Source organism: Bactrocera dorsalis, chromosome 5, assembly GCF_023373825.1.
Source record: "Bactrocera dorsalis isolate Fly_Bdor chromosome 5, ASM2337382v1, whole genome shotgun sequence".
In the NCBI taxonomy this organism is placed as follows: domain Eukaryota; kingdom Metazoa; phylum Arthropoda; class Insecta; order Diptera; family Tephritidae; genus Bactrocera; species Bactrocera dorsalis.
Window position 1 is genome coordinate 34,607,018 of NC_064307.1, and position 25,162 is coordinate 34,632,179.

Consider the following 25,162-nt stretch of genomic DNA (forward strand, 5'->3'; position numbering starts at 1 on the left):
GTTTTTTAGAACATAATAGTCTTTCGACAATGACATTAAATGAGATAAGTTATTAACGTACCCATTCAAATAAAAATAAGCTTCATCTATGAATACAATTTTCTTATGAAAATTAAAATATGAGTTTCATTTTGATAAGACATTTATACAAATTAGTCCACCGTATAAATCAAACAATTGTCAAGAAAACCAAGTCTGACAAAATATTGTCTCATTAAAACCCAGGCGTCTAAAAAAACACTCTTTATATGTAAAATTGAAAAGGCGAAATTCAGCCGGTATACTACTGTGATCAAATAGAAAGGGAATTTTGTCCATTTTATCTCCATTCAAAGTAATCCCCTCCCGCTGGAATACACTTATACCAACGAATTTTCCAGTTATCATAACACTTGGAAAAATCCTGCGTCGTGATGGCCATCAGAGCCTGCTTCGATTCAGCTTTTACATTCCCAATTGAGTCAAAACGGTGTCCTCGGAGTGGTCATGTGAATTTGGTGAATAGCTAGAAGTTGCATGAAGGTAAATCAGGCAAATGCCGAGAAGAGCAAAGGCACTCCTTTTTCACTCTCTACATTGATCATCTGACCTCAAGTTTTTGTTACTTGAGTGGAATGTGCTACCACACCTACCATATCCTCCAGACTTGGCACCTTCGGACTATTACATGTCCCGGTCTCTGCAAAATTTTTTGAATGGGAGAACTTTCAGCTCAAAATAGGACGTTAAAAACATTTTGGACAAAAGTACTTTCATCTTTTCGATCAAAATTCGTATGTACATACATTTTCTGTTTCCTCTAGATGTTGCTCTTTGGGATTATGTCTTGATTGCTTAAGGACATAAGATTTCACATCGATCTGGACAGGAGCGCGGCAAGGAAGATCAAAATGCCATAAAACGATCTACTAGGGTACAAAAGTCATGTGTAAAGCGGTACAGCAGAAATTCACAGTTTTCCTACTAGATTTGATGGAAGGGACTGTGGAATATGGCTATGGAAGGCTAACTTGTCGAAGAAAAAATGCCAAGAGCAAGGCACCAGAAATACAAGACAATATTATGGATGCGTGGCGGCACTCTATCTGGTAGCGCTAAGAACCAAAACTTGCCTTCACTTGTTTAGCGTATCAGACTAACCCAATCTAGATCTGTAACGGTATTTAAGCCCAATATGCGATTTAGGAATTTCACGATCCCCAATATAACTATTTCACAAATATTTTTTCCTTATATGAAAATAGCGAGAGATTTTTTGAAATATACCAGAATTTAATACTAACATACAGTCTGTCAAGTAGGAGCGTGGAGCGATTTTACCGACAGTTAATGAAAGATTTCGCTCCAATTCTTTCGCGAGCCGATAGAGGGAAGGTTTGTCCTTGATGCATTGTCAACAAAGGTTCAGTTGTCGTTGATCTTTTGAAAGAGAATCACTTTAAACGCCATGAGTGCAAAGTATGCGTCGCGCTACGAACCTGTGTTCCTTTGCATCCACCCGAAAGGTCCCAAAATGTCGCAATCGCGGCTGATAAATATATGAGAAAATCGAAGGGATTTGTACAGAAGTGGATACAACGATATATAGTGGCTAAAAATGTCCATGATTTACCAGAAAGTGGTTCGATAGGAAAAGTGAACAAAAAATATGAAAAAATAATAGTGAAAAAAAAATGTGTTCGCGGAATCCTGCTTTAACACTGCGGCAAGGACAAGCAAAATTAATGGCAAAAGGTTTAGATATATCCTACGAAACTATCCGAACCCTTCTTCATACTCATGAACTGAAATGGCGCAACACAACGAAGAAGCTTCTGCTGACTGAAAAACTTATAACAAAGCAACTCACTTGGGCGCATGAGAATATTGATAGCAATGCCATTTTTACTGATGAATGTTCTATATGGGCACGTTCTGTCCTCACGCAAGCCTGGGAGAAGCCTCGGAGATGCCAGGGAATTATCGACGCCGGTGGTGACTGGACACATTATTGACCACATTGCATCATTGTTTGTAATGTGTACAATGTATATATAAATATGAAAGTTTCATAAAATAATTTTTATTAATATAATTTTTTTTTTTTTATTTTTTATATTAATTAACACGACCACGCTCTTACTTGACAGACTGTAAATTAGAGCAATATTGATTTCCAGCAGTAAATTAAGTATAATATATATATATATATACATCATATGTACTGCTGATACCAACTTTCAATTAAATGACTTGCTCTCCTCAGGTGATTTTACTGAATGCATGTAATTATGTAATAACCACATAAATACAAATGTACATGGAAGTGTGGGGTTTACTAATGCAATTTCCCATTATCGCCAACAGATATTTACATACAAGTGAATAATTATGTGATGAAACCGCTGGAGGAATATATGCTCTTCACCAAATCAGGCGCCGACAACATAACTGTTATTCACCCACAGGGTCTGCGCAGTGCACAGTGTATAGCCAAATTCGATATTTCGGAGCAGCCATCACAGGAACCAATGGTCAACGTGAGCTCGGTAAGTAATAGCCAGTGCAGAGGGAAATGGTAGTAGACACCCCGCATGCACAGCAGTCATTGAAGTATAAGCAACAGTAACGGCACTTTAACGAGATTACCAAAATGACAATAACACAAACAAAAGCCAACAACTACACCAAGGTATCAAAATTGCATAATTGTAATGGACCGTGGTGGCCAGTTGCAGTTGCTCTGCTTCGTTCTTACCTTGGCGTGTAGTAGATTGGCGCGTTGATTTGCATATGTGAAAGCCTGCTAATGTCTGATTGCGTAGCTTATTTCCAGAGGCCTATGTAGGTACTCATGAAAATATATTACCTTTTGCAGAGCGTCGAGACTTGGGTTGAAGATCCACCGCAACGCGTCCTTTATGTAGCCAAATTCGGTTACGACGTTTCCGAGAAGGAGGACTCCACGCAAGTGGTATTCATAACGCTGACGTCGCTCTTCGTGATCATAATCATTTGCTGCCTAATAGAGGTGTACCGCAGTCATCGTGCCTATAAGAAACGCATCGAACGCCAGACCGACGAGGACATCATATGGTCAAAGGAACAAGCGACGAAAATGCATGAATCGCCAGCTGTGGCGGGAACACAGTCTTACGCCTACAAAGTGGTGAGTACAACAATGCAACGGAGGCGAACACCATTAACTGTAATTAAACCGAAATTTATAACCCTTGCCACTTGCAGTTGCCACAAGATGAAAAGAAGTCGGGAAATGGCGCTCCGCTGGTGGGTATTTTGAAAAATGGCAGCGCAGCTGGTGCCGCAACAGTTGCAGGTGCAGCAACGCCGGCTAAAGAGAATGGTAGCACAAAGAAAAACGGAGATATACCATTGGGTCAGATTGACGCGCGCATCGAAGAAGAGGATGAAGATGATGATGAGGATGCCGCAAAAGCAGAGGTAGACAAAAGCTTAGATGAAGCCTTGGAGGCAGCCCAGCCTGAGAAACAAACGGATGAAAAAGAGATTAGTCAGAAAGGCGCTGAGGACACACATGAGAAGAAAACTGCAAACGCAAACGAAGAAAAACCTGTAGGCAAAGCTGATGCAAATAAGAGTCCAAACGAAAAACCGAACAACGTGAAAGGTAAAGAGGAAACAAAAGCTAAAGATGAAAGTATCGAATCGGCAAAACAAGATAAACCCAACACAACGGCGCCGAAGCAAAATGAAGGTATGTACAAAACTTACGACAAATTTTTGATAAAAACTTAAATTCTAGAACGTAGCATATAAAGAGCTGACTATTTAAATATTTTGCCGGTATATGTTTTTTTTTGGAAGGTGGGACCTTAAGGGTTGGTGCCCGTGCACCTACAATATTGCAAGCTCCATTTCGCCTAAAAGTAGGAGCCTTTTGATCTTTTATCAACACTACCCCAAAGTAAATTTGTGGTACGAGTATGTGAGTGTTGCTCATGTTCCAAGATCTGACATGGATATCCTAACACACTTTGACTTCATATCGGATCACTTGGATCATGGGCTCGCCAAACCGAACTCTGGCGGCTATTTCTCTGCCCATATATCGACGAGTGAATTGTGGATGGGAAGAAGCCGTTGGAGGAGAGGCGCACTGAACTTCTTTACGGACGGGTCAAGGCTTGGGGTTAAGGTTTTTGGAGGGTTTTACTGTCAGGAGTTCTCTATCTTACCTAGCTTCAGGTTTCCTGACTATTTCAGTGCTTTCCAAGCCGATTTTGCAGCCATTTAGGTAGCAGTAGATTTACTAGCCATAAAAGAGCGCCTAACCTCACTACCAATAACATAGAGACTCTTTGTGATATGTTTGGTTTCGGTGCCAGGCCACAGCGGAATCACAGGAAATTGTAAAGCTACTGAGCTAGAAAGGAATGGCTATCAGTAGAATGGATGCGTGTCAGTGTTCCCGTGTCCTCTTGTGTTCTACGCCCAGATAACTGGGCTTCGCTGAAGCTTAGTCAGCGCTGGGTCACCGTCGTTTCATGCGATCGATCGCAAGAGATCTTGTAATCACTTTGCCCTCAGTAAGGCTGGCCTTATCTTAGTTGAGAGGATTTTAACAGGCCATTGCCCTACCGGCGTTGTTTCCAGACTGTCCCGCGCTTGGGTGGCAAAGACTAAAAACTTACTATGAGCACATACCAGATATCCAACAGAACTGGCAGAAATTGAAATTAAACACTTGTGCAAAGCTGTATCTGCTAAGTATTTTGCTAATTTATAAGTTCGAACACTAGAGTTGTTCTTTTCTATGGTTTCACAAAGGACCACATATAGCAGTCTATGTGCGATCTTTGATCAGCCATCTATCCTAACCTAACCTAACCCAATCATCAACAGGACGAGCTGAGTCGATTTAGTCATGTCCGTCTGTCGGCATACACTCGAGTCCTTCAGTTCTTGAGATAAAGAAATTTTGCATTCGTCAGCTACTTATTTGTTAGAATCGTCAAAATCGGACCACTATAGATCTGTCATGCAAACTAAAGGATCCGAATCTAGTTCTTTTATGGAAACTCTTATGTGTAAAGAGTATTAACGTTTTTTTTAATATTCAATATAATATATGCTTAAAGTTTTGCTTATTACCTTTTGATAAAAAAAAAAAATTTTAATCCATTTTTCTTTTTCTTCCTTTCTTAACTTAGAAGCCAGCCAAGTGACGCCAAAAAGCACCGAGTCTCCTTCTCCAGCACAGCAGCAAAATCTAGAGAAAGAGACGCAAACACCTGCCCAAATAGATGTTGATTTGGTGGACGGAACACCGCAACAGAAGAAACCAGCGGCCACAAATGGTGCAACAGCGAACGGCCATGGCACGGTAAGCAAGCGCTATAGTTCTGATTCTAAGGACGGTGCGGGTGTTAGGCAAATCGGTTTGGCACCGCTTTGCTCCATCAGTGAAGTCGATTTATTGCTTGAGCCATAGCTTAGCTAAGCTTTACATGCACAACTGTACATATCACTACACATATTTATGTAAATACAAGCATACATATACATACATATACATATCACGCATGTTGATTTTCTTGCGCATTTTTTGCTAGAGTTATTGTCTATGGTATAAGCATACATACATATGTATATAGTACTTCTTATGACCACATATGTGCTCTCACATACAAAAGAAAGCAAATACAGCAGGAGTTGGCTAAAATAGTCATAATTAAGGTATATGTTTTCCATCATATAAATTTAAATACAAATATATGTATATGTATGCATATATATATATTTCATAATTTCGATACGCACTTTTCCCCCACAAACTTTCACTTTAAAGTGAAATAAATTATTAAAAGCTCTCTGCTGCTTTTGCTTTCGAACTACATCGCACAAAATGGAAATACACACACATATGTACATAGCAGAATTTCGAACACTCGTAAATATTCGTACACGCATTCATCGATATTTTTGTAGATATAAAATTACCGTTGCATCCGGTTTGTGCTTGTGCCATTGAACGAATTTAATCCATTTCTTAATTGGTACTAAAAACGAATTTGAGCAAATTACCAACCAAAGAAATCCAAGCCAACAACAAATTAATCGATACCAAATTTGTTGAAAAATCAGCTCTGAAACTTTTCTCACTAAGCCTTGCGCATAATTTTTAGTCAATGGCCATTTCTAAGCACCTATTTTGAAAATATTTATATTGAAATTTGTGTAAATTGAAATTTATTTGCATAAAATAAAGGAAATGGATTAAATATACATACCGACATACATATTTCTAAATGGCTTTCATCATTGCTGTGCTTTCAATTTCTTATTCATTTCTGTATTGTTTATTATGGTAGTGAGAATTTATATTTTTACGAGGTAAGTTATATTGTATATATGCATATAGATGGATTTTGCTTTGCTGTAAATTAATATGTTTTACACAATAAATATTACTTAAAACGCATGTTGTTGTAATTTTAAGCCCAGCAATATTACAAATAAGTTCTACTATATACTTATTGAATTAAAAATATTCATAACTTTAAGCTATGAAGAATACTTAAAACTAAGAAAACTTCTGCGCAGCTTCAAGGATTACTTGCAGAATATGAAAGAAATCATTTAAGCTTGACTGAACTCAAAAATTTATTTAATTAATGCCTTAATCTTCTGAAATGTATTAACCTCCTTTAACAAATATAGAAAATATTGAAAGTAAACTGCCATTTCGTAAAAAATTGTATGTAAATAATTTACTTAAGCTTTATGGCATTCCTTTTTTGGATCTTTCTGAAACTACGCGAGGATAACTGTTCTTACAAAGAATGAGAAATCGTCTAAAACTCTCCAGATAATATGTAAACATCTTATCCAATTTTTCCTGATTTTTTTTAATTCGTGAACTGTGTTCTTTCCAGCGGGGTGAAGGTCTTCCTCTTCCTATGCTTCCCCCGATGGCTACTTCGTCGAATACTTCTAGAGCTGGAGTGTTTCGTCCGTTCCGTAGCCGCTGTCTTTTAATTCGCTGAACTATGTCAATATCACTGAATAACTCGTACAGTTCACCGTTCCATCAAATGTGATATTAGCCACGGTCAATGCATAAAGTACCACAACTCGACTCAGCTCGAACTAGCACCTGTTGGCAAGAGTAATTCTGCATTTGACTTCGAGGCTGGCATTGTTGCTGCTGTTAACACAGGTTCCATCGCCTGTTAATACTGGGAATCGCCTTGTCTGAAACTTCGTTTGGTATCGAACTGGTCGAGGGAGTCCTTCACGATCCTGACGGAACTTTTGATATTGCTCGATGTCAGTTAACACAGCCGTATTAGTTCTGCGGAGATAACAAATTCAGACATCGCGGCATAAAGAAAGCTGCTTTTGTGCTGTTAACACCAGCTTTGAAATCGACAATGAGTAATGTCTATCGATTCTCATCCTACAGACATTTTCCAAGACTTGGCGCATTGTGAATATCAGGTCAGTTGCTGATTTCCAGGTCTAAGGCCACACTGATAAGGCCCAGATAGTTTGTTGATGGTGTGCTTTCACACAATACGCTCGATAAAACCTTATATGCAAGGTTGAAGAGGCTGAATACACTTAAACTCCCGTGTTTGAATAGCTTGGCCAGCAATCTATCGGCCCTTGCTGCTTTGTTGTTCTTCAGATGGGTAATTGCTATTCGAACTTCTTCGTCGCGCTAGATTACGCCGGTTTCACTCGGCAGCTCGAGCTCAAGTTCTGCGATGAGTGGTGTTCCGACGCCGAGGACGCCATCCTTTGGGAGCGAATCGATTAAGGTGTTTACAGCTTCGCTGGGAATGACGTTCGTATTTAGGAAGCTCGTCGACATATTGTAGGAATGTTTTCTTGTTGTTCCTAAGAGACGGTTCCGCTTCAAGCAGATAAATGCTAGGATGATTCCTGCGAAAAATGTAGTTGTAGCGGTTATCTAGTCCTCAACAACAACATATGCAAACGAATCATGGATCGAATGGAACGTCTGCTCATCTCTAGGGGTTCTTCAAAAAGAAGCTGCGGTCTTGAAATCTTTTGTTAGTCACCTCATCTTTTCGTAGAATTTTCGTGCATTACCCATCACGCTAAATAAAGGGTATTGTTTTTTGACATGAGGTTTTGACGTATATAATTTCTTTTTAAAGTCAAAAATTTAGCATTATTATAGGAGTTTGCCCTTATGTTTTAAATACGACTTCGTGCAAGTGATCGGCAGAACTTGCTCGAATAATTCTAACCGAGAGGCCTAATTTTCAACCACTCTTTGCAGGACGTTATCTGCGTAGATAAGCAACTTCACAACTTTTTGAACCCATTCACCAAACGGGCGTCGCCCTTCAATTCCTGCGCGAGTTGGATTTTATAAGCCCGCTAACTATTATAAGATCCGTCCAAGAAGTGGATGAGCACAGCTCAAAGTTGCGCGCAACGGTGGTTGCACTTATACAGGTCTTATTCGAGACTGCGTCTTCATCTTCGGTACACACTGTACAGCATCTCTGAAGATGCACATTATTCACTAAGGTAAAGATAATAAAAACAAGACATAAAAAAGATTGTCATTCAATATGACATAAACAAGACTAACTGTCAAACTTCTATAGTAGTTATAAACAAAGACTTAATCTTATTTTATCCATGACGTTAAGAGCCAGTACTTTTTTGTCAAACGAACTCTAAAATAACTAACGAGACAAAACTGTCGTAGTATTTATTTCTGTCGTTTCTGACAAGATCTTTTCCTAACCCTTAGGCACATCCTAGCTTTAATTATTCAGCAGATGTGCTTGTAGTAATTCAATTTATTGCGCATTATGCCTTCAAGTTTATATGCTCTTCATTTGTCTAGAACAAAAGATCTTTTTTCTTCATTCTCTGTAATCACTATTTTCTACAATCGATTGTTAGCTCTACGCGTACGCTGTTTTCTGTAGTACAATGCCACAATTGTATTGTAATTTTACTTAGTAAAATGTCCAAATACTTCATGCACAACAAGGTCGCACTTCGATAACTTTCTTCTTATGTCTCATACCTACCTTTCTGCAGCCACTCTTTAGTTGAGTGCACGTCTTCACGGTGTTGCGTTCTAAACTCATTGAATTATCTTTCATTTACTTTTTGTTACCGTTTCTCTCAGCAGTATTTCAGCGCACACAAATGAAAATGCAAACTTAAGTAAATAAACAAAAAACTTCGAAAGAAAATGCATTCCGCTATTATTTGGTTGTCATCTATTTAAGTTGTTGCTCTTTTTACGTATTGCTCTGGAAAAATGGACTCATTTGCTTTTTGTTGTGCATTTCGTTGTGTCATTTCTTGTGTCGTCTTTATTATGGCCACCTTTTGTTCAAATTTTGGACACTTTCGCATTAACAAAATTACAATGTCTTCCTCGCTTCACCCAGCTGCTTACGTGTTTGGATGCAATCCTTTGTTGCGTAGTGTCTTCATTTGTAGAGGACTTAATGTAATCTGGATAAGTGAAATTATATTTTTTTCGTGATCCGCTTTAATGGTTTTGAAGTTTTGATTTCATGGTTCTTAAATTTACCGGTCTGTTTTAATGCGAATAAAAGTGTTCGCAGATTGCAGTACAGGCCTAGGTACAAATCTATGCCAATTTTTACATATCCAGAAAAGAACTGGAGATTGTTTACTCTGAACAATTTCTTCGGAGATATTAGCGATGCTACGAGTAATAATCGTTGCCAAATTTTATGAATATACCTTGTCAAAATTTTTCCTACAAAGGCTTGAGTTTGATTGGCCAGTTTGTAGTTTTAATTGCTGATAAACCTTTGGATGTCTCTGTAACGTTCCCTATCCATGTTTCCAGAGCAAGGTATTAACTACTATTGACAACTTAACTGTTGAATTCACTGTTATATCTTATTTTGCTACTTCACTTATGTATGATATGGACTTAAGTCATGACGATGCTTGTATAGATAGCCATGGCCACTTAGTTTTTGGGTCAGGTGGAAATCCAGGTCCTCATATTGTCTACCTATCCACGAATATATATCAGTCTGTGTGTCCACCGTCCTTTGATGAAGTTTGCCACCGTTGCTACCTTTGCGATGCTTTTGCTTCTCTCCTCTCTTTTTACTGCGGTAGATGTCTCTGATAAGTTATATATTCGCGCAAATTCGTCTCTCTGGTTGTCAATCGGCGCCATACTGACTAATACCTCAGCAGCGTCAATTGAAATGGTTCGGATCACGCGTATTGCAGAAAGCCTATGCACTGCGTTAATTGGTCTAGCATATGATTTTATGTCTAGTACCTTTATCCACCGCATACAGTATAACTTAACTTATTACCTTAGAGATTAAAAATCGTCAGCTCAGCCTTTATCTGCTATAGATTTTATTTGCTTTACATGCCGTATTTGTCAAGTGCTCCTTGAATTTGAGTCTTTTGATCACTGTTACACCAAGATACTTCAACTATGGCTGTGAAGTATTCTCACATTCTCCCATGATGAACGATATCTTTTCTCCAATTTTCCTGGAGCTTATGAGCAAGGCTTCTGTTTTCTATTTAGCCAGCTCTAAACTCATGGTAGCAAACTATGCATAGGTATTGCATTTGATCCAGAGGTCATCCAGCTACTAATACCACTATGAGGTTATCCGGTATGTGATTGTTTCCATATTTTTGGTTGCGGTATTCTTAGCAACCCGTCGTACATCACTTTTCATAGTAGTGGGCTTAAAACCGAGCCTTGCGGTACTCAACTAGAGATAATGTAGCTCTGAGTGTCCTCGTCCGTATCGAATAACAATCTTCAATTTTGGAAATAACTCACTATAAAATGTAACAGATAAAGAGGGGCGCATAATTCGTGTAGAGCTTTTTCATGTTTGCCCACTTTGCGGAGTTGAATGCATTCTTCAGATCCTGGGTTAATAGCGCGCAATATTTTTTGTACTTGTTTTTTTTTCCGCACTTACTGTACATTTCGCAGTATCAACTACTTCTTTTAGTACGTCAATACCTCGTTTTTATAAAGCTCCATTGCTCTTTGATAAGCCGTCAGCTTTTTGGATTGCTAACCCCAGGCAATTTCTTACAATGCTTTCGTACAGTTATTAATCGTGTCGAGCGTGCATAGAGATCGATATAATGCAAGTTCTTTTGGTGGCTTTTTTGATTTTGGGAGTAGCATCAAACGCAGTGCTTTCCACGGATCGGGGAACACCTCTTCTAATATACACGCCTTATACATGTTAACAAACACACTCTGTCTTAGAGACATGGCTTCTTTTAGGGCTCTATTTGGTACACCATCTATTTCAGGCGCTTTGGAGTTTTTTATTTTCCACCAACAGCCAATAGTTCTTCTTCTGTGACTAATATGGGTTAATATAAGAATATTTCGGGAATAATGCTTCGAAAACATTTCTGCGACTTATTTTAAAACTTCGACATACAAATTCTGTATTCCGCTCCCTTCGAGTCTATGTTTGCTTCTTCATAGAGCTTTTCAAAACAGCTCCTTTTGCTGCGGGTAATGGCTGACTTCTGGAGCTTTTTTTGGCATTCAAATGCTTCTCTGAGGCGGATTTCGTTTTGAGTGACAGAGCTTCCTCAGCTTTGCGATTTTTTCATTCCACCAGTGAATTTCAATTTTTATTATATCTCGTCCTGTGCATAGTTGTGTCGCATGTTCGTTCCGCACAGCGGATACTAAGTGGACGGCGTCTTCGCCAAGTCCCTTTGCCGCACTCCAGACGCTTTCAAAAACGTCAGTATCAAATGCTTTTTGCCGCCAACTTCGTTCTTCAGAGGTATTTCTCCGACAGAGTACCATATCTTGGGAGAACGAAACTTCACTTTTTATAACCATATGGACACTATCTGACACTTTCCACTTAACATGTGTATAAAAAATATATGTTCATTGTCATTTTGGAAGCAATCCGGAAAAACATTTTTTCAACTTGATAAGATAGGTGACCTAAACTGGTAAATTTTTTAGAATGTATTTTACAAAATTATGGTTCTTCAAGGATTTCAGGTTTAAGTCTGACCAACTTTTATGAAAAACTTCCGTTTTTAAATATAACTGTCCTCTTTATACGTACTAATAACTCTATAATTCTTTGTTATAATTTTAACAAATAAATAACATTAGTCCCTATGTATAAGAGAGTCCTAAATAATGGGCACAATAAAATGTAGCTGTGATATTAGAATTTGGTTCGAACATATATTTACTTTCTTAGCGCCCAATTTTCGCGCTTTTAAATCAGCAAATATATGTACATTCATAGGTTGACGATTTAGTACCCTAACAAACTTAGTTTAATTAGACCTGGACTTCCCCTAAAACATTAACCGAAAAGCGAGAGCTTAAAATAAATGAAAGCTGAAGCTAATACATATGTACGTAGTTTACTGATTATTGCTGTAAAATACCATCTGTCAACTTATGCTATTCCAATATATACATTTTTTTTGTATACGAGTAAGTATTTTATGTTGAATTGCTCCAAAAATATAACCATATACCATATTGTTTTAATACCGAAAATATATACATAGATGTATACGAGGTATATATTTTCGTATATATGTATGTATATATTTTAGGTATAAAAATAATATGCCACCCCTAAAACTCCAAAACAAGCTAATGATGTGCTAATTTCAGTTTGTTTACAAAAACAAAACTTTCCTGTGAAACAGCGAAATGGCTTCTGTTTTGGATTTCAGTTGCGGTTTCCGTATTTAATTCTGTTCTGGGAAAATTAGGAGAATTTCGTTACGTTAATTAAATATTTAGTATTTACTTTCGTAATATAATACTTACTAGTAGATCCGGCCAGGCTTTGCTGGTATATTTTAATGCTATTATAATAAACTATTCATTGCAGTGAAAATAGTCTTCACAAATAAAAGTGGGTATGTTATTTTCAGTATAATAATCCGAGGGAGGGTGGTTGCGGCACGATATGGGTTGAGTGTTTGGCGAAATGATCACGAATTACGAGGGCAGTATGGGATGGTGCATTATCGTGTCTTTCCACAATTCCGGCCATTTTAGGCGGATAGCGTTACGCAAACGACGCATAACGTTCAAATAATATTCCTTGTTGACTGTTTGACCAGTTGGAAGGAATTCATAATGCACAACACCGCGATAATTGAAGAAAACAGTCAACATGACTTTGATTTTTGAGCGACTTTGGCTCGATTTTTTTGGTCTCGGCTCTCTTTTGGCACGATATTCGCTCGATTGAACGGTTGTTTCGTGGTCGTAAGCATAGATCCAAGTCTCATCGCCAGTTATAATGCATTTCATGACACCCTGGTTGTCGGAAAGCATCGTTTCACACACTTCAACGCGACGCCTTTTTTTCCAAAAAACTCAATGTTTTCGGTACCAGTCGAGATTTGACGCGTTTGAGGCCCAAAAGATCCCTCAAAATGGTATTGGCTGAGCCTTTCGATATGCCAACTTCATCAGCAAGGTCTCTAATTGTTAATCGACGGTTTTTCAACACCAAATCTTTGATTTGTTGACCGTGAGCTTCGTCGGTTGAGGTTGATGGTCGCCCTGGACGTTCTTCGTCTTCGACACGTTCACGGCCAGCTTGGAACTCACTATACCACTTGTAAACATTTTTTTAGACATAGCCTCATCACCAAAGGCTTTCTGTACCATCCTCAACGTATCCGCAGCAGAAAATTGATTCCGTAAACAAAATTTAATGCAAATTGAATCAAACTGAACATAATGTGCCGATCAAAATGTGACACGTAATTTGTATACATAAAGGGTGATTTTTTAAGAGCTTGATAACTTTTTTTTAAAAAAAAACGCATAAAATTTGCAAAATCTCATCGGTTCTTTATTTGAAACGTTAGATTGGTTCATGACATTTACTTTTTGAAGATAATTTCATTTAAATGTTGACCGCGGCTGCGTCTTAGGTGGTCCATTCGGAAAGTCCAATTTTGGGCAACTTTTTCGAGCATTTCGGCCGGAATAGCCCGAATTTCTTCGGAAATGTTGTCTTCCAAAGCTGGAATAGTTGCTGGCTTATTTCTGTAGACTTTAGACTTGACGTAGCCCCACAAAAAATTGTCTAAAGGCGTTAAATCGCATGATCTTGGTGGCCAACTTACGGGTCCATTTCTTGAGATGAATTGTTGTCCGAAGTTTTCCCTCAAAATGGCCATAGAATCGCGAGCTGTGTGGCATGTAGCGCCATCTTGTTGAAACCACATGTCAACCAAGTTTCAGTTCTTCCATTTTTGGCAACAAAAAGTTTGTTAGTATCGAACGATAGCGATCGCCATTCACCGTAACGTTGCGTCCAACAGCATCTTTTGAAAAAATACGGTCCAATGATTCCACCAGCGTACAAACCACACCAAACAGTGCATTTTTCGGGATGCATGGGCAGTTCTTGAACGGCTTCTGGTTGCTCTTCACCCCAAATGCGGCAATTTTGCTTATTTACGTAGCCATTCAACCAGAAATGAGCCTCATCGCTGAACAAAATTTGTCGATAAAACACATTTCGAACCGAACACTGATTTTGGTAATAAAATTCAATGATTTGCAAGCGTTGCTCGTTAGTAAGTCTATTCATGATGAAATGTCAAAGCATACTGAGCATCTTTCTCTTTGACACCATGTCTGAAATCCCACGTGATCTGTCAAATACTAATGCATGAAAATCCTAACCTCAAAAAAATCACCCGTTACATATACTAGTGGGTCCGGCCACGTGTTGCTGTGGTATATATTTTATAAAATTATTCATTTAAAAACCTATTTAATACAGTGAAAATTTGATTTACGAATAAAGGCCAAAACGATTTTGCTGGTATAAGAATCCGAGGGATTGTACTTGAGGTTTAGTTTTAAATATGTATGTCCATGTTAATAAATTTCATTGGAAAATACAATATAACAAAATTTAGGCTGCTTTCTAAATAACTACAACAAATTGTGGGATCGGACAATGTGCATCGTTAATGGATATGTCCGCTTAATAGAGCGTTCATTTAATAGAGCTTTCACTTTATTAACCCACCTTCTAAGTTGGTTCAAACTGGACACAGTGTGCTAAATTTTACTAAAATCGGGTCAGTAGTTTAGAAGCCCATCGTGGGCAAAGAACGTGATACGTAATTTTCATATATAACGATATATGTTACTTATATACATATATATTATAATTTAAAAATTTAGCTAAATAAATTCCATTTTACTCTAAATCAGAGAAAAAATCAAATAATATTTGACAGAATATCCGAGCAAGTTTTGGTTGGACAGTTTGATAAAATGAAGTATTTTCAAAGTTAAAACTAATATTCAATATTGCTGCGAAAAAAGGCTACAAGCTCTCATGGGGTTTCCTCGTTTTCCCGTATACTTTTGTACGACCTAACCGACCGGGATTGCCATTAATCATATTAGCGAATTTCCAAAACTACTTCAATTAACTTATTCCTTTTCTTTATGTGTTCCTTGATAGGCATATTGACATATAATCTTCTGTCGGCAATGCATTTCACACTCAATACAGCAACAGAAACGATAATCCTCTATTTTTAATGACTATTTTCAAAGACAATTTTCACCGCGTGTTCAATGTTCTTGACTTTAGCAGTTGTTTATTACCCTCGAAACTCTCCCTGAAAGCTTTTGTGGTATTAAAATTTCAACAAAACAGAACATTTTGTAAACTGTAAGTCTAGATAACTCTGCGTTTGACTTTTAATAAAACTTTCCGCATAACTTTTCGTATATTATATTTTCGGTAAGGAGTATTGGTATGAAATGAAATGTGCACAGAATCTTAAACATCGCTGTAAAAATAAATTTTATCACTAACAATCCTACGTGGAAAAAATTATATTGTAGTACATAATTTTCCGCTCTACAAAGAGTTACACCATGTCGTATGAGCAACACAGAATGCTGAGGTGTACAACATCAAAGAGAACAAAAGTGGTACATCATGTTGTGTTCTATTTGATGTATAACTTTAATGACATATAACTTTTAAACGAAGGATTTTATGAAAAAAATTATTAAGACCTTTTTTGTAGAGTGGAAAATTTTGTATTGTAATTAAACCTTTTCAAAAGAAAAATTTAGTTGTTTAATGCAAAATATCAAAAAATACTATGCTCAATATATGGGATAAGGAATATGTTTTAAATACGGATTAAACTGAAAATAAAGAGTTTTTTTTAAGTTGGAGCCATATTTATAGGACAAATATGAAACTTCAAGAGGCGTTTGTAAAAACAAAATCAATAAATTTGGGAAACAACCGACACCTATTTTGTATAGATAGAATTTTAACATTTAAAGTTTCGAATATACTTAAAAATTTAATAATCATTTTTTGCATATTGAACTCACTTGTTTGAGCGCGAGTGTCTTTTAGACAACATAACTTAATATAATTGAAATTAAGCGTTTAATGCCCTAAAGTTTACCTGAAACTTATTAAAATATAATACAATTTCTAAATCGAATTTCGGAATATTATATCATTTTAACTTTTGCATGGAAGTATATCGTATGTTCGATAACACTTTAGGATAAGATGAATGAGGGCATGAAAATAACCAATAAATATTTATTATTACATTGTAAATATTTTACTATTCAAATATAACCTTTAAGTGTATTTACTGCAAACACAAATATTTTCTCAGCAAATCGGGACCGTCAGTTATATGTATATCGAATAAGTCTATCGCAATGCATGACAGCCAATTAACGGCATAACGCACAACTATAAATACGTAAACTCGCACAAATGTTATTTTACCGTTATTGTTGGGCAAAAGAAACGGAACATAATAATGTTTATCTCAAAAGAGATTGAAGCCCCGATAAGTTAACTTGCATTCAAAGCATGATTTGCACAAAAAGGAATGACATTTTATCGATACAACAACAGCAAATGTCTTTATGTCACTAAAGTTATTTACATACATATGTATTGACAGCAAAAAACCCCGCTGCAGCAACAACAACAGCAACAGTCACTGCAAGCCAACGCAACACGCGTCGAACGCAAGCCGTCGGTTAAACGGCAAGTGTCCTGGGGACCACCGACAGTGGCAGAAGCGGATGCGGAAACGCTCAAACTTACCATCACAGCACCCGTCTACAAACAAAACGGCTATTACGGCGGCAGCGCCAACACAAGCAACAACAAAAACAATGCAAATTGCGCGACAATGACATGAAATTGGTGCGAGAGCCACGCACTCGCATACACAAAAACAATACAAGCAAACAATTTCAAAAAATACATAAAGACATTAAGTAAACTGCTCTATAAATAGTTTCATACAATCGCATCATCGTACATTTATATAAGGCAAACAAGTGGACGCAGAAAGTCATAGAGATATTATATGGTTTAAGATAATTAATATAGCTGCCGGATAACTGGCGCACTTCGAAAAATGTGTTAACTAGCATAAAGATGATTATGCTCGATTTTTTACAACAAAAAGTAGTTTTAAATTTGACTTTGGTTTGTATTTTAATAACAATAACACAACTTATACACAATAAGACATAGGGATACATACACACATACATATATATATATAGATATATAGATGCAAAAGTATAAGAATACAGATATGAGTATATAATATCGAAAACTGAGAGAATGAAATGGATTATCCACATTTCTTTATCCCGATAAGTTAGTAAATGGAGACTTGTGGTTTTCAAGAAGAAAAAAAACGCATATAATTTAATGTTACGGTCAAGAATTTAGCTTTATTATAAAGATTACTTTTCTGTAATCTATTTTAAAAAGGATTTCGGGAAATGAGTGCCGCGGTTGTCCCAATAAATTCCAATAAAACCCAAATCATCTCTCTGCTGACGTCAAGGACCTCAGGATTATCATCGTAAGCAAGCAACTTCACATAATCTCACAAAAAATCTGTATTAAAACGCACAATCTTGGTGGCGAGTTTGAAAATTTCCTTCCATAATCCTGTAGCGCATGTAGCTCTATTTTATTTGAACCCAAGTGCGTCCACATCAGGTTAGATTGGGTGAAGGGGTCAGTAGGGTAATCTTTTTTCAATTTTTTTCCATTTTCTGTTCCCTTATACCCTTAGAATTAATATAGAGACCCACTTTACTATTGGAAGGTTTCGAAAAGGGCCCAAAAATAATAATACCGCTCAACGTTGGGAGCGCGACGTGCACCCCTCAAATTTTAAACGCGTTTTTTTCAAAACACACTTTTTTAAAATGGCGAATACGATTCCGGTCGAACTACTCAACCGATTTGGTTAATTCCCTTTTTAAATGTTCACAAAACGCCTGGCTATCGTCCTTATTTATTTTATAATTTATTGACAAATAAATTGGGTTTTTGTGTTTTAGATGATTCAAACATGAGAAATCGTGGCCGCCAATGAAAAAACGCATCTCATTCACCAGCCATTTCTCCGACAGATATCATCAAAAAATTCCGAAAAAATTTATTTATACACTCCACGATATACCTCATGATATGTGTAAAAAGTTCTATTGTAGAATAAAAATTTCTATAAAAAAAATGGCCAAAAATAGGCCAGATTACCCTACTGAGCCCTTAATCTTGTAGGCCAATAAGCCACGTATAGCCCAGTTTTCGTCCTTTAGGATAATGGATGGAGTTCACGTGCGATCTCGCTATCGATACCTCCTCCAGTGCATCATACGGGGCGGACCCAGACGATTACAACGTCCCGCTACTGCGGGACAACTGCACAAGAGATACTCCATTGTTTCCCTGATGTCTTGCTCTAGACATTTTCTGTCCCAGCCCCATCCTGCGGGCTTGTATCGCCACCAAACAGGGACCAGCTAGTATTCCCATCATGTTCCTACACTCTCTTCTATCGAGTGCCAATAGGAATTTTATGTACTTCCAATCTACCGCCGGTCTGCAATGTACTGACTCTGATAGGAGGCAGCTTAAGATCATGACATTGTAAGCAGCGACAATCATTGCCCAGTCGACACCTGCTTGCACGATTATAACCGGTGTGGACTCCATAAACTACGTTTATAATTTTTTTCAGGGGTAGAAATTATTTTTTCAACATTAATTACTATAAAGAATATCCTATTTGACTCCTTTCCTCCTAGGTTAGTTTATTTTTCAAATCACATTATTTTCCTTAAATTTCGCATGCATTTCAAAGTGTGACCGTTTGTAAATAATATATTTTTTGTGATATTTGACTTTAATAAACGAAAAGTAAAGATGAATTAATCGCATTGTAAACATTTAGCATTCTTTCATACATTTTAAATAAATATTATTAAAGTCTCTAAGAAGTTCCTTCGTTATAATTTAATTATTTGGTATTTGAACTTGGATTTTTCAGTAATAAATTATATTTTGTGAGTATTGTTTATTGACCGCATATTATGAACCGTGTGCTGTACCCTTGAAATAAAATCGCCACAACATAAATCCGTCTGGTATAGGTAACTACATATAACGGCTGTCATCATGGCCTCAATTAATAGTTTGATGCACAATCGTATGACCTAACAAACCTGCCAATCCCTTTCATCGTTACGCTCAAGCCATTTGGTTCTTTCAATGGAATGCCTGATGGTTACCAAGTAGTTTGTGTCAGGTTTGTGATAAAGCTGAACATTCACATAGAAAATGAAAACCAGTTTCCGCCTTCTTTTCTAGGGACTCAAATTATGGGCAAGACGAGGAGTCGACCTGTCGGTGAGCTTAAAGCCTTCCTGCAATTGTTGACTACGCTGAAATTAATCTGTAGTTCACTGGACTTCTCAATGCCTAGTTCTTCCGCTTGGAAGATGCTGGCTGAGTTTGGTAGCTGGATAGAGAGAGATGTCAAGATCATTAGATTATCCCCCGCAATACTTATACCTGCTCCGCAGTCCACTTAAGCCCCGTCAATATTGATGGAGGTGGTAACCTCCTCTCCTCCTTCACGTCTACATCAAAAGTGACTTTTAAAATCTAACCTTGAAATGGTTTATCATAATTCTTTTAACATTGATCAGCACTAGCTGATACTTTCCGAGTAAAGACGTGTACTGTTAATGCAGTACCATATTAAGCGCACCAGTCGGACATGACTTAATAGCCTCTGTAATCCGGTACAACTTCCACATGACTGTATTGGGTTTAAGGCCTCCTAAGGTTCCTCCTAAGTATTCTATTGCCAAATATGCCTTATTTATTCACTGCTATATGTTACAGAAAGGTTAATATGATACCAAAGTGTAGTGCATTACTTTCTAATTACAGTTACTCTAAGAAAGTATCGTCTGATATCACTAACACGGAGCCGTATACTAGTCAGTTGGTAGCCGATGAGCAAGTAATATTGCCCAATCGCATTGTTTTAATTACCAAATGAGTACATTTTAGCAGAAATAGCTACTCTGGCTTAGCTCTGCTCTATATTAATTGGCATTAAGATTATAGAAAAACTCAAGTCTCATTATAGATAAAAAGTGCATAATCGTCAATGAACTCAAACCACAAAGCGAAACTTGGAAAACATTAATTTTCGAAGCATTGCTTTTGATTTGCAGCAGCCAAAAGATATGAAGCAAACATTAAGTCAAAGCAGACCGCTTAACCAAGCCACGATAATTGAATTTACTGTCATGTCTGTGTGAACAGCAGTTTGTCATCAAATGTGAAGATAAAGTGAAAGGACACTGGACATTAATTAAAATTCGGCGTATTCCAATGGAATCGCTAACAGAATGAGCAGTGGTGCTTAAAATTGCACAAGTAATATCTGTGTTATTTATATTTTATTAATTTATGCTAAGTTGGTGCATATATTAACAAGAAAAAACCTTCAAACGAAGTAATAATATCCTTCACATCAAAAGAGATATAGATGAATACAGGTAATGATGGAAGGACTAGACAAAATTGTGATTTTTGACATTTCGAATAGAACGGTCGTTCTGTGAAAAGAATTAGATTTCAGAGCGACATAAGAAATCAGAATCGTTATCAGAAATCTTATTCCTTTTACCATTACCTGAAAAATATATCGGAGAAGGTCAAGTCGAAAATTAAGCCGTTCGGTCCATGTTACGCATGTTACCATAGCCAGACCTTATTGTAGTTTTCATCTGATCCCGTTATCAGGTGACTAATCATTAGTCTGGCATCTCCTTCTAGATATGATTTTAAGATTAGCTTCTTGAAGTCACTAATGTCTTTCGATCGTGGACATATGTACTCCTTGAAGAACTCTTTCGATAGATTGAATTTTTTCTGCCCTTTTTACAATGACAGCCTTCTTAGAGTGCTGACGAACATACATATGTGCGTGGAAGTTTAATAAAGACATCACGCACACATGGTCGAGCAGACAGACATCTGGAATTCAACTGAGCCACATAATACGAGAGTATAAAAGATAAAACAATGATTTCAGTGGTTTTTAAATTTACTGCCGGTAATGCTGCTCATTTATGGAATTTTTCGTAAATAACATTTAAAAATGCTCACACGCATACACACACACTCGCGAGTCTCCGTAATTAAATGTCACTCAAGCCACATCCATTCATGATGCACTCGCACAGCAATCATCACTTCATGACGCACACACACACGCACAGCTAGAACCTGCCGAGACGAAGGACGAAACGCATCAACACCTCAACGGAAGGCGTCACGTAGCGTGCGGGAACGGAGCTAAGCAAATTTGCACTTTATACTTGTATGTTTTTTGGACGAAAAAGACTTATAATGCACGCCTTTCCGAGAACGTAACCTTTTAGTGCGCATGTGTGCGTAGGTGAATGTACATATGTGCATAATAAAATTTAACTCACTTGCTTGCCACTCAGCAACATTATTGCGTTGTTGCATTCAATGCGCAAATAAAAAATTAAGTGCGGAGCGATTTTCCTCTAGACTCGCCACATAAATTTTAATTAAATGTCACTCATACGCCATGCCGTACAAAATGTGTGTGCGAAGTGTGAATATGGCAAAACATTAAGGCGGTTCAATGTTCATCATGGAACATTTGTTGAATATTAATTGTAAAATATTGCAGAGCATGTGATTTTCTTGCATTTTAAATATGTAATTATGTTAAGAATATTATGATTCTCTACTTGAAGATTAACATAAAACGCATCTACTAAAGAATATTTGTGTTACAACGCATTCCAATAAGAACCACAAACAGAGTTCTAAGAGACATCTCTTGCATTAGCCAACATTAATGTAAGTTTATTTTTATAATTGCATACAAGTACTTAAGTACACTGATATGTGAAGAGCTCAGATATGAAGAATACACAGTCATCTGATTGTATGTGTACACTAATTTCCAAAATCATAGGAACACAATTTTCGAAAACATTATATTTTTTTCATAATAAAAAAATAAATCTACAAAATCGCAGCTTGATATGTTCCGTGTTCCAACCAAACTCAGATAATGCCTTTTGTAATTGTTGCTGCGCTGCATGGCCACTGGTATTTGAAAAACTTTGAGAATATTTCAAAACTCAACGATTATAATGACAGTCAAGATGTGAATTAATATTCCATTTTCGGCGCAAAACTACTATCTCCTCCTTTTATAATGACTCTTTATTATCGCCTTCCAATTCGACTCTTTTTGTGCCAATACGGTATAAACCTCAATTTTAGTATAAGCCTCGGCCTGTATGGCCTCAACTTGCTAATTCCTCAAAGCCAATTTTTCAGTTTCTGTTTCTGAGCGATGACTCTCGTTTTGTGTTTGACCATAAAGTCAGTCAAAATCATTACCTAAAAATTTCAGATGGTATGTAATAAAAAAGCTTTTGAAAATTCCATACAGCCTTACTTAAAAAGTCGAATATCTCGAGAAGTATTAATTATAGCGGTTTTGACTTTGGATCTTTTTTGTAGCAAATAAAATTTCCGACAAGTTTGTTATATAAACTTTTTCTATAGCTCTTATCATTTACGAGATATATACAAAAAAATGCGAGTTTCGTGTAAAAGTGAGGTTTAGAGTCCCGTACTATCTCGCCGGTGTGAGATACGACTTTGTTGTGCTGGGCAGTTTTGTAGAGTAAACAATTCTGAGAAATATGCGTCTAAAGTCAAAGCGATGCCGTAAAAATTTCGTAAAATCCAAAACACTTCATACCCAAAACTTGAACCTAAATCGGTTAAGTCGATCCATAAGAAATGTTGAGACTCGTTTTTATTCCTCTCATGTCAACACGGGGATTGAAAACTCTCCTTCACTGTTTATTTAATGTTTTCGTTATTATCGTTCTTAACAAAGATTGATAGTTGAATGTCATTACCCTAGATTCCGATGCCTTCACAATCTTCACTGAAACCTTTTTGCCACTTAAATACTTAGGATCGTGATAAATTGGACGTCGCAGGAACATAAAAATCATTGTACTCGTACCGAAAATTAAAAATTAAAAAAAAAAATATGTTGGACCAGTTCGAGCCAAATTTAAACAAAAGATACGCTCTTAATGGATTCATAGGATATAGTCATATATATCTTCATAGAATTTTATTTTCACCGTATTATTTGATAACTCGGTGAAATTTTTAAGGTGATTTCATAGTACCACTTCTATTGGCTAAACTCTGGGACAGACATTTTTCATAAGCTTCCCTTGAGGCAAATTTTTCAAGTGCAAAATGACTAGGCATTAACAGAAACAGATAGTAATAACTTGGCGGCATGTCAGAACTATAAGGTACAATCATAAAAACATCCCACGTAATCTCACAGAACTTTAGGCCAGTCACTATCGATATTCGTGTTCTAGCGTTGTTCTAATGGAACATAATTCTCCTTCTACAGACTACAGCTGGCCACTTTTGGGTGATTTATTATTTCAGGTTGTCCAATTGTTGACAGAACAGATCCGAATTAAGAGTTTCGTTGTAAGGGCAGTTCATAGCAGGCAGTTCACAGCAAAATATTTCTGACAGTCAAGCCTGGCTGGCAAGCTTGCGCCGGCAAGGAGGCAACACTTCTACAGCCTGCTGAATTGCAATGAAAGCACAGCACCAGGAGGTGGAATCGATAACGCTGGAGCGGACGTTTCATTGCCCGTCTATGAAAAAGTTAGAATAGCAATTACCCGTCTGAACAACAAACAAGCTGAGGTATTGCCGGCCAAGCTATTTATATACGGCGGCGAAGAAATGATAAGGAACATACATCAGCTTCTTTGTAGAATATGGTCGAACGAAAGCAACCCCAACGATTGGAATTTAAGTGTGCTCTTACCAATCCCCAAAAAGGGAGACCCCTCAATTTGCGCCAAGTACCGTGGGATAAGACTTCTTACCATCACATATAAGGTTCTGTCTGATTGGACCTTATCAGTGTGGCTTTAGAACTGGAAAATCAAAAACCCACCAGATATTCACCATGCGCCAAATCTTGGAAAAGATCCGTGAAAACAGATTGGACACACACCACCTTTTCGTCGATTTCAAAGCTGCCTTTGACATTTTGTACTGTCTTTATGTTGCCTTTCTGCCGCGATGTCTGAATTTGGTATCCTAGTACTAATATGGCTGTGTAAACTGAAGTTGAACAGTACCAAAAGCTTCCTCAAAACCGGCGAAAATCCTCCGAGCCATTCGATACCAAACAAAGCTTCAGACAAGGCGAAGTAAAGTGCTCTCTCGAGGAACAAAGACCAAACTCTACAAGTCACTCATCAACCCCGTCCTGCTATATGGTGCAGAGGTATTTACGATGGCATCATTTGATGAGTCGGGGTTACGAGTTTTCAAGAGAAAGGTTCTGCGTAAGATTTATGGTCCTTTGCGCATTGGACCATAGCGAATATTGCATTTGATGGGACGATGAGCTGTATGAGATATACGACAACATTGACATTGTTCAGCGGATTAAGAGACAGCAACTACTCTGACTACGTCACGTCGTCCGTATGGTTGAAAACACTCCAGCTCTGAGAGTATTCGAGGCAGTACCCGCCGGGGAAGTAAAGTGAGAGAAAAGCCTCCACTCTATTGGAAAGATTAGTTGGAAAACGACCTGGCTACGTTTGGAATCTTCAGTTGGCGCCAAATAGTGTCCATCCATCCTCCTTTTATCATACTCACTATCTAATTATTCA

General features: G+C 37.4%; 1 protein-coding gene across 7 annotated transcripts in view; it reads left to right on the top strand.

Moving 5' to 3' along the window:
* Positions 1-25,162, top strand: part of LOC105227121 (axotactin) — a 160,143-nt gene that overhangs the window by 126,033 nt on the left and 8,948 nt on the right. For 5 of the 7 annotated variants that reach the window (XM_049459219.1, XM_049459220.1, XM_049459218.1 and 2 more), the window contains exons 16-19: positions 2,347-2,528; positions 2,858-3,148; positions 3,226-3,715; positions 5,172-5,344. In XM_049459219.1, coding sequence (XP_049315176.1) covers positions 2,347-2,528; positions 2,858-3,148; positions 3,226-3,715; positions 5,172-5,344 — 1,136 coding nt within the window. Of the gene's footprint in view, positions 1-2,346; positions 2,529-2,857; positions 3,149-3,225; positions 3,716-5,171; positions 5,345-16,995; positions 18,462-25,162 lie in introns of those variants that run through there. The other 2 variants (XM_049459221.1, XM_049459217.1) reach the window with 2 other exon arrangements.